An 11,588-nucleotide genomic window follows, 5' to 3' on the forward strand; every position below is an offset into this window, starting at 1 on the left:
CAGTCGATCGACTGATAGTGTGGGTCGATCGACTGCTTGTGCTGGGTGTGAATAGTTTCTGATCAGAAACTTTTTTATCTGACACCCCAGTCGATCGACTGCTGTTGTTGGTCGATCGACCAGCGGTACTGGCAATTGAGCTCGTTTTTGCACCAGAAATTAAACTAGCCTCATCATCATTTCCCGAGTCTCCTCTTGGCTTGTCGGGACCTTCATAAGAGAGGCCACTTCTGAGACTAATGGCATTAATCATTTCAATTGGCCCTTCACATTTGCTCGAAGAATTGGCTACTTGATTAGCCTCTATGTTCTCCAACTGCTTCACAAAATTCTTTGAGGACTCAATCCCAGTTGCTTCTATATTCGCCACTTGAACCAAAAGAGTTTGGACCATTTCTCTCAATTTCGCGGTCTCATCTGAATTATGGACAATTTCAACTCTTTCCTTGGAAGCTTCAGAGGCCTCGAGCTTCTCGAGACGGGCAGTAATAGAAGTAAAGAGTGTCACAACGGTACTCATTTCATCACTTTGCTTTCGTGAATTTCCACGTGAACTCCCAAACTCAGCTCTATGGACCGCCATCTCCTCAATAGTGTTCCAACCTCTATTCTGACCGGTATTGTTTTGGAACCTACCATTCGAAGCTGCGTCCAGGATGACCTTGTAATCATCATATAAAGCATTGTAGAATAAGTTGCAAAGATACCACTGCTGGAAACCATGGTGAGGGACAGCTCGGACCAAACTTTTGAAACGTCCCCATGCCTCACAAAAGCCCTCATCAGCTCCTTGCTGGAACTTTGTAATTTTACTCCTCAAGGCATCAGTCTTTGAAAGCGGGAAGTACTTCTTGTAGAAGGCTAATGCTAGAGACGTCCAATCTGTGACTCCAGCTGCTACCCTATCAAGGTAGCGGTACCAATCTCACGCTGAATCCTTCAAGGAGTATAAGAACATCACCCCCTTTACTTCATCCTGAGTCACCCCAGCCGGTATAGGTATGGAACAGCAGTAGTCTGTGAAAATTTCCATATGCTTCAAGGGGTCCTCATCTGGCAGACCAGCAAACTGATTTCGCTCCACTAAATCGATATAAGAGGAACGAAATTCGAAGTTACCGGTAGTGGGGGTAGGTAACACGTGCCCCTTTGGAAGGTGGTGCTCCTTTGGCTGAAGATTATCATATATTGTAGCCATATTCGCAAAACTGAGAGTACTCAAGCCTTCCTCTCAAAAACCTGTCTTCTAACTGTGCAAAAGCAAAACTAGAAGCAAAGGTAAGCAACGGCCTCAAGGAACCAAAGTTCCTTGTGACAAGAAAAATAAACTAAAAATAAAGCAAACATAATTACACCGTCTCCCCGGCAACGGCGCCAAAATTTAATACCGTCGTTTTGTATCAAAATTAAATTTATAATTCCAAACTAAAACTATAGCTAGTGATAGTAAGGGTCGAACCACAGAGACACAAGATTAATTTTGTTTGCTATTTCCAGTCTATAAAAGTAACAATTAAATGGGGGTTTTGAATTTGGTTGATTCTAATGACTAATTGCTAAATATGAAATTTCTCAACAAGATAAAAGAGAGATCAGGAACTTCGGTTCACCATGGCTAAGGTCAGGTCAATAAGGTAGCAGAGGTCCTATAATACGGCCTCGGGGAAAATGAGCAGGCCTTTCGATCTATGCTCAAATTAACCTTACGGTCTTCTAATTCCCAAGAATTTCTCAAAGCTTTCGCTCAAAGGAAATTCGAATCTAATGATAATTTAAATTACTAATCTTTCAATCTAGTAAAAAGTTTTATCAAAAGACAACAAGATCGATATGGAAGAATTCATGCTAACCAAATCATCCTAATTTACGCCATGGCTCACCTCGTTCCAAATCAATAAAATTAGCTATGCATAATTAAAACTATAACAATTGCAAAATTAAAGACAAAGAACAAGATTGACATGATTGAAATGAATTGAAGACAAAGGACAAAAAATCAATTCTTTGAAATTAAATTGGTAACCAAAGGATTGAATTAACAAGAAATCAAAGAGGAAGGAAATTGCATAAAAGCTTACTAATTAAATGATGAATAAAGCAATCAAACTCGGGATTCGTCGTCCCTCTTTCTTGCCTCCAAACTGGATCTAAAACTGAGTTCTTCAATAATGAAAAAGCATAACCTAAAATTGTAGTTGCGTTCTACTGATAAGAGATACTAAAAGTTAATTACAAATTGGGCTTTTAAAAGTCTAACACGAAGAATTAAACGCAGCTCGCAGACTGGTCGATCGACCGGTCAGCATGGTCGATCGACTGGGCAATTCAGAACAGTAGCTTCTGCTGAACTTCAACGGTCGATCGATCGTATAGCATGGTCGATCGATCGGGTCGAGCTGAGTGTGTAGTGGCTTCTTTCTCTCTTCAAATCAGCTCTTCACTCCAATGCACGCATCCCAAGGTGAGTGAATCCGAACTCCCTTCTTCCAAGTTTCCCTGAAGTTGCCTCCGGAGGACAGTTTAGGCTTGATTTAGCTCACTTCCACTCATTCCTACAATAAATCATAGAAAATGCAAAGTAAACCGTTTCGGGAGAAATAGTAGCTTTAAGCTAGCTAATATGCATGGAAATACGTGCCAAAACTGCAAATAAAGTGTATAGAGTATGCACGTATCAGAGGTGATGGTTATGCGAATGGGAGAATGTGTAATGAGGGGCATACGAGTTTAGCTCAGGCGAGAGGTAACATTTATCATGTGGTAACTTACGTGATCAGGATTGACTAGTTGGATGTCATTACGGGTCTAATATGTATATAAATGTTTGTGTGAGGTTCTGACCTCACGAGAAGTGGTATGGTGTGATAGTTATAAAGTTGTTATCTGAATGTTCTGTAATATATGTTGGATACGGTAACCTAATGGAATGATGTTAAAAAGTGATAGTTTGGGTGATCTGGCATGGCTAGTTATACTTGTATGTGTATTCATGATATATGTTTATTCCGTGAAAAGGTATGGATGATATTCATGAGGTTCTTATCTGTTTAATCTGTGTGATATGTTGTGTTGTAATCTATTAAAGCTGTTTTAAAGAAGTTTTCTATTCAAGGAAGTTGTAATGAATCAGTGTTTATGGGATTGTGTAAGTTGCAATGTCTATCGATGTAGTAGTGGTGCCTCGGGTAGTGATCCGGGCACGGTACTTCGTGTTGTGATGCGGGTATTTTCGCGCTGCGGTGCGGGTGTTGGTGGCGATGTTGCGATGCCGTCATCGGTTGTGGTTTAGTAGAAGTAATGATTATGGTACAAGTTTTGAAAAGTACATACCAGTTATACATAGATTGTTGTATGTTTAATGTTGTTTCCTGCGAGTTTTGGTTTAGATAGATAGACAGTTATTTTGTTTATTGACGTTTCTTACCAGTTTCTGCGTGGGAGTGAGGGTAGCGTATGATATGGAAGAGAGTTGTGTATGTTTATGTTGTTGTCATGTTATAGCGATATTCTGTTGATGGGACACAGTTGTGAGAGGTTGTTACACTAATTGTGATCTTGTTTTAGATGAGGCATTGGTAGTCATGGTGATGGCAAGTGAATTGTGGAACATGTGTTGTACTGATCTGAAAGTTGCAGATAGTTCATAATCTTTTATTGAGACAGTGAGTATAGGGTGTTGGGAATTAGTTTCATGTTAAGTTATGGATGAGTTTTGCGGTAATGAAAGAAAATAACTTGAGGATCTAGTGCGAGTGTGTGTAATAATTGTGGATCGTGAGTTATGAGTATGGAGATAGGTGCGTGTATAGAGGACTATGTCGTTTTGGCGGTAATAGGGAACAATTGGAGTATTGGTTATGCTAAGGATTTTGTGGTATTGGTTAGATGGAGTGCAGAATGAGTTGAGGTATGAGAACTATTTAAGTAATAGAGCCTTGGAAATAGGAATGGTTATAGGTGTGAGGTTATAGGCGGTTATCTTTGACATGTGGTGTTGATGAGGATAATGAGAAGATATAGCTAATGATCTAGTATTAGTAAGTTACGATGACGTAACATTTATCTTAAGAGGAGTAGGATGCGGGCATGCGGCAAAGAGTGTTTGATGGTTGTACATGTTGTAGTATAAGTGGAGGTAGAGTGTTGGGGTAGCATAAAGAATGAATTTGTATATATTATGGTTGATATTGTTAAAAGGTCATGGTCGTGCTTGTAGTAGTATGATGTCCAGGAGTGTGAGAATTCTTCGATAGTGTTGATAGTTGGGTGATGATGTATATGAGTTCGATAGTGTTGACAGTTGGATGATGATGTTTATGAGCGTGAGTAAACTTCGAGGACGAAGTTCCTTTTAAGGGTGGTAGAATGTAACATTCTATTTGAGGTTATGAGTGCCTTGATATTGGTTTTTCTAGTGGATAATATGTTAATGAAACGGATCTAGTGACGTTTATGGATGGTATTCGATAGTTTATGAAGTTCAAATCGAGAGGCTATAATGTAGTTGGTTGATACGATATCGAGAGCCCTTTTGTGGAGGTAGGTTGTTCGTTTTTAGTTGGTATGAGTTGTGGGTCGGGTTTTGTTTTGAGTCTCTGTTGCGTCATGGTCGAGTAGGTATGTCTTGTTTTTGTCTATGGGTTGAACTTTAGGGACGAAGTTCTTTTTAAGGAGGGAAGACTGTAATACTACGGTTTTCTATGTCTTTGGTTACTCTATCGAGTGGCGCTTACTCTGTCGAGTAAGTATGTTTTTACGCAAAATAGTAGCTGACCTGATGGGTATTCGATCAAGTACGTGTGGCACTCGATCGAGTAAGGGGCATTCGATCGAGTAAGTCACTTACTCGATCGAGTAAGTGTGTTTTTACGGGTTATTTGTCGGGTTTTGATAGCAACGCGAGAAGATTATAAAAACATATTTCGGCATTTTTTTTCACTCTTACTTCATTATAAGTTTCACAAAAGAGAAAACAAGGTTACGTAGCTCTCCTATCTCACATTGCTATCAAATCCTAAGGGCTAGAGTCGTCGGATCATTGAGTTCTTTACGCCGTTGAGATCGTCGCATTTGGGTAAGATCCTAGTATAGTTTTTATATCGTTTTATTGACTTTAGTTGAAACCCTAATTGGGTAATTTGGGGGTTTTGGGGAGTATTGTTGATGTTAGATTGTGATTGTATGATTGTGTGTTTATAGGAGGTGATTTCGTTGACGAACGATTATGATTAGCTAATTGTGACGATCTTGGTGATTGCTTTCCAGGTAGGGTTTCCCTACTCAGTATTGATTACATGGTTGTGTTGGTAATTATCTGTTGTTTTTGTATATCGTATTGGCATTGGTTTCTAAATTGGTGATTGTTGGTAGTGTATTGTGATTATCATATAACTATATTTGGTTCTCGGGGTGCGTCCCTGGCTGAGTGGAGTCACTTGCGGGAGTGGCTTCACGCCCTTAATTCGCCTTCTGTGGAACCCGCCACAGAAGGGATGTGCACATTAATGAACATGGATTTATCGCTCGGATGAGATGAGCGGAGCTTAGGTGGGAACGGCTGCGGTCCCCCACTGGCGATGTGGAGTACTTGTTGCGATGGGTACTCTGGCAGGACTACACACTTCAGTGTGTAGTCAGGTGTGTGGAGATGAGATGGAGTTGTGCTGATTGAGTTGTTTGTAATGTTGTTTTATTGCAACTGTGTGGTTTTGTGTAATTAGTATTGACCCCATTTAAATGTTTTAAAATTTGTGGTGATCCATTCGGGGGTGGTGAGCAGTTGTCTAGCAGGTATACTATGGATGCGCGCGGGATTAGCTGGGGATGGAGTTGCCACGAGTCTGATAGTAGTCTTCCGCTGTGTCGTCTTTATACTTTTATCACTTCAGTTGTAGTTTGGTTTTAGAACGGTTGTATTTTACTTTACAGTTGGTTTTGTTATGTAATCACTTAAACTTATTTATTAAAGTACGTTCTTTTATGGTCTATTTGATATACATTGCCTCGGGTAACCGAGATGGTATCACTTCCATGCTTTAAGTGGTCCTGGTAAGGCACTTGGAGTATGGGAGTATTAGAATGCTCACTGCAGACATCGTCATGTGCGTGGTGATTAAATGTTACTTTTGTTATATTTGTGATGATTAAATATTTGGTTTTATTGGTGAATATTTGCAGTTGTAAAATTGATAAAGGGAGAAAGTAGTGAAATGTTGACGATGAAATCAAAGAGGGAGATATACAACCTCGGTCTTTTTTTTTTTGGCTAAAATGTAAGCTTCTCATTGATAGACCGCAAAATAACCTTGGACTTTGAAGTGAAATGGGAGAGTGATATTATATACTATATTTTCTTACATATTTTACGGCATAAATTATAATACAAGACGATTTTACACGGTAAGACGATTCCTTTTGATAAAAAAAACTATTAGTGTAGTATATGTCGTTTTATAAATTCGATCATCTAACCGTGTCAAACAGTCTCACGCAAAAATGGTTGTTTGATATGGGTATATGTTTTAATGAATATAATCAAATTTAAGTTTTTAACTGAACATTTGGATTATATTTTTAATAACTATCTTAGAAAAGGGAAAGATATTTAAGATAAGTGGGGCAGTATCGCAAGCACCAGAATAGTGACCTAAAGGCGAGAGATTGGAAGAGTAGCCATTGGTGGGAGCATGGATTTGTAAGAAGAATCAAGATGTCAGAAAATGCAGATTGGAAAAAGACAGAGGTAACTGTTAAAAATGATTTAGTCTTAGAGATTAAAATTCCTATACTATGAAGTATTTTGGAGGCAGTCCTACTCATTCTGGTGGCGATGCTAAGATGAATGAATTCATATATACATCATAATAAGAGATGTTTAATTTACAACTCAGATCAACTCATATGTGAGTTAGTTAATGTTTGTGCGAATGCGAGTAACAACATGATGAGTGTATAGAAGATATGCAGGAATAAAGATACTGGCAATCTTTTGAAGATCATTGTACTATTGAATAAATTTTTGTGTAGTGCCCCGTATAATCGAGCTACCAGATGAAAGCAAAGGTAAGCAAGCTTCTCACAAGCAGTTACCTTTGTTCAGAGGGAAAAGAACGGAAAGGAAGAGCCAAGACGAAGAGGAAACTATTTTACTATGCATGGCCACATGGGTAATCAAATACGGAGTATGTACTGATTTTATTGTAACTTTGTAAGTCTTAATCATACTAATGGACACACTATATGATAACTCTTTATGGTTAGTAATTCAAAACTAACTACTCTGTAGATCGTTATATCCTCGCTATCCTATTAATAATATATTCATTTAAAATTCTAAAAATAGGCTCATAAATTTTACGGGTTTAAACCTAGTATATTATGTATAATATTCTTTATATTCCAAACTTCTTTCGATGTTTGCTTATATCATTATCCCTTCGCCCTCAGCGTGAAATCATGGTTGTGCCTCTGACAACAAAGTTAAAAGTCAAAGCGAAACGCTTCATCCGAAAATACACACTGGTGTTTATATAACAATCCCTTGCTTGGTTAAATATTCAAGACCAAGTCAAACCTAAAATTGAACTCAAAAACATTGTATATCAAGTATTGTTGTACCAATTATATTTTTATTAATATTCTAATGCAAAATAAATAAATAAATAACACTTATGAGACAAAATCTCCCAAAATTTTAAAAAGGTAAATTAAAACCTATTACATATTAAATTATTCTTGAAAAATTATGAGACAAAAGATCTCATTCTTTAGAGTCCGTTTTTGAAATAATGCTCAAAAATAAAAGAATTGTCGTTTTGGGTCGGTTTTGAAAACATTTATCGAAATGGTGTCCACGTAGGCTCGGTTTTGACGAGCCTGTATGAGGCTTAAACACGCCATACGTATTGGCGTGTTTACTTCAATGAACACGCCATACGTAATGGCGTGTTTAGGCAGTCTAGAATTCTAACCAAAGTCAGTAGCTGAAAAATATTAGCAAAGGAAACACGCCATTACGTATGGCGTGTCTTAAGAACAAAACACGCCATTACGTATGGCGTGTTTAAGCAGCTCTATTTTCCAGCCCCTTTCCAGTAACTGATCAAAATGCCAAATACTAAACACGCCATTACGTATGGTGTGTCTTCCTTAAGAAACACGCCATACGTAATGGCGTGTTTAGCCAGTTTTTTTTTTTTTTTTCATTGCTGCACAAATTCCCTTCGTTCTCGTATCTTTCCTTTGCCAAAACAGAAAACCAAACTCAACAATGCTCAACAATGCTCAACAATGCAAAGGACAATACAAACCATTGCCTATTATAAATAAAAACCGAGTTTACACACCACATAAGCTTCGCACAAGGGGATTAAATTCTAAGTTTTACAACTAAAATGTCAAACAAATTAACCATCTAAAATGTCAAACAAACCATTAATCCTCTAACTATTACATCAAGTCCTCAAGTCTTCTTCTTGCTTTTTCCTCGAATGCGACTCCAAAACCCTTTCTTAGGCTCCGGGGTACCTTGTTCATTGACGGGTGACATTGAAGACATGGAAGGCATTGAAGACATGGCCGGCATTGAAGAATTGGAAGGCATGGAAGACAAAGAGTGTCTAGCCGGCATGGATGACTTAGAGCGTCTACCCCTCCTTGTGTATTGAACCAATGGTGCATCGTCATCCACATTCATTGAGTCGAGGGACTCTTGAACCATTGGTGAACTTTCTTGCCTTGGTTCTACGGTTGGTTGAAGGAGATGGGAATAGCCTACATGTTCAAGCGATTGAGAGGAGTAGTCCCGTAGGTGTGAAACCATTGTCCGGAAATGAGGAGGCACCTCAAGCGGCATTTGTCGAAGCTCCGTATCACATGTATTATGGACATTGACGAAACCTTGCGCCTAAAACAAAATAAGTAGTATAAGCTAATCACATTTTATGATATATTGGTTAAGAATTTTAAGACAAGTATATTAAAGTGTACTTACAAGATATTCTGTGGCTCTCTATCATGGCAAGTTGACCACTTCTCTATTCCAATTTCAACAACATATTGTTGTGCCTCTCTATTCAACTCACCTAGGCGACGAAATCCTATGTCAAACTTCTTGTTTTGTAATTGCATTGCCGTTGACCCAAACATTTCTTTAACTGCAGTATTTCTAAATCTTGTATTAACATTTGAAGCCAAATGACGAATGCAAACCCTATGATAGGCATACGGCTCCTCCCACCCACTACCAACTTCACTCATTGCTTTCATAATCCCTTTGTGTCTATCGGAAATGACACACAACCCACTTCTTTTGGTAACAAATACTCTTATGCATGACATAAACCAAGGCCAACTATCGGTATTTTCGGCTTCAACAATAGCAAAAGCAACCGGGAAAATTTGATTATTAGCATCAATTGACATAGCGGTCAAAATTGTTCCCTTGAACTTTCCATATAAGTGGGTTCCATCAATGCTTAAAACTGGCCGACAATGTTCAAAGCCATCAATACATGGTTTAAATGCCCAAAAAACACGCTTGAATTTTTGCACATTTGGGTTAGTTGTTGGTGTTGTATAAAATTGAACAATAGTGCCAGGATTAGATTCTTTTAAGCCTTGCATGAAACGAGGTAGCAACTCATATGATTTATCCCAATCTCCAAATATTTCCTCAATTGCTCTTTGTTTTGCATTCCAAGCTTTGGTGTATGAAATTGTGTAACCATACTTATCTAAAATATAAGTAACAATAGAGTTTACTTTATATCCCCAATCTCCCTCAACAAGGTTACGAATCTCATGACTTATGAATGCTCGTTTCAAATTCATGTGGTCTTGAGGTACCATGTCACAAACACAAGACTCATCATGAGGACCTTTGTATGTCACAATGGTAAAAACTTCAGAATGAAAGTCTTTTTGTGTAGCCCTTAACTGCCAATTACATGGTGTAGGAATCCGGCCACATTTGAAGGTAATAGTATTAGGCTTTGATTCGGCAACTTTGAAAAATTGATTTGCTTTAACACAATATGATGTCACCTCATCGCTAAGTGAAGCTTTGTTTGGGAACACTTGTCCAACCGCAAACTCTTTCCCATGTTCATATCTTACCATATTTTCCCAAGTTTTCCAGCTATTCAATTCATCCTCATCTAATTGATCAATCTTATTAAACTCAACGATGGGAGCACTAGCAAAGACAAGATCATCATCACCATCTTCTTCATTTGCCAATAAATTCTCATCAAGTATTGCCAATTCCTCATCAATCTCATCACCTTCTAAGTTACCATAAAATTCCCCATCATTTACGTAATTAGTTTCAAGTGAAACAAAATGAGCAACATCATCTAGCCTAATACTTGGTGTAGGAATGACAATTTGACTAGTAGAAACTTCTACAAATATGTCCATTGAAGGAGCATGTGAATGACGAATACTTGCCCATAACGCTTTAAAGGCTCCCTCATTATTAAGGGGAACAATTTTGAAACACCCGGCACTCGGAAATTTCATCATTACCTTCAATTGAGTACCCAAACTTTGAACACTGATTCCCTGATAAATCTCTTCAACTAATTCAAGATATGTCATCTTTGTACTAGCTAGAATAAAACATTGATTCCCTCCTCTATAGGTTACACATCTATTTTGCTCCAACACTTCTCCATCCCAATAACAAATAAGAGGAAAATCACAAATTTCCATTCTATAAAAAAAAATTGAACAAATTTAGTATAAATCAACTACCAATAACCTAATTTCCCTAAAATACATACCTAAACAACAATTAAAAATCAGAAATCGTTCATCCTACCTAATTAGGGTTTCGAAAATTTGGGGCTTTTTTTAAACAACCTTAAATTAACACATATAAGTTGTAGATCTAGGCACAAAACAACATAATTACCAACAATGAAGACAAAATAAGCAAAATCTACATTCAAAAGATGAAATTAAATAAGTTAAAAGAATTAAATTACCTTGCTAATTAGGTAGAATGTATAATTTGAATAGCAAAAACCCAATATAATGCCGGAGATACGCCGGAGATTCGCCGGAGATGAGTGTGAGGTGAAGAAATAAGAAGGGGAGTGAGGTTTGTTGAGGTTTGTTCTATCGCGGTATGTCTTTGTGAGGCGAAATATTGAATGTTTTGTTTAGTAGAAAGGGACGGATATACTGAAAAAAAAAAAAAAAAAAAAATTCTGCCTAAACACGCCATACGTATTGGCGTGTTTCTCTCTTAAGACACGCCATTACGTATGGCGTGTTCTATTTTCTTCCATTATGGTAGCTCTTTGGACTCAGGTAAGAAATTTGTGCTAAAACACGCCATATGTAATGGCGTGTTTACTTCTAAAGACACGCCATACGTAATGGCGTGTTCTATTTCTTTCCTTATGTTGCTACTGACTTTGGGTTAGAATTCTAGACTGCCTAAACACGCCACTACGTATGGCGTGTTCATTGAAGTAAACACGCCAATACGTATGGCGTGTTTAAGCCTCATACAGGCTCGTCAAAACCGAGCCTACGTGGACACCATTTCGATAAATGTTTTCAAAACCGACCCAAAACGA

At 38.0% G+C, this 11,588-nt stretch overlaps 1 protein-coding gene and 1 non-coding gene across 2 annotated transcripts; one reads left to right on the forward strand and one right to left on the reverse strand.

The window, feature by feature from the left end:
• Window positions 1-716: 716 nt before the first annotated feature.
• Window positions 717-825, forward strand: LOC141625242 (small nucleolar RNA R71). Its single transcript, XR_012535033.1, has one exon. It is a non-coding gene; the product is annotated as a small nucleolar RNA R71 (small nucleolar RNA).
• Window positions 826-8,988: 8,163 nt separating this feature from the next.
• LOC141620511 (uncharacterized) lies at window positions 8,989-10,599 on the reverse strand. The gene has a single exon (XM_074437362.1). It carries the CDS (start codon window positions 10,597-10,599, stop codon window positions 8,989-8,991), a length of 1,611 nt encoding a protein of 536 aa, XP_074293463.1.
• Window positions 10,600-11,588: the final 989 nt, after the last annotated feature.

Source organism: Silene latifolia, chromosome X (genome assembly GCF_048544455.1).
Source record: "Silene latifolia isolate original U9 population chromosome X, ASM4854445v1, whole genome shotgun sequence".
NCBI lineage: Eukaryota > Viridiplantae > Streptophyta > Magnoliopsida > Caryophyllales > Caryophyllaceae > Silene > Silene latifolia.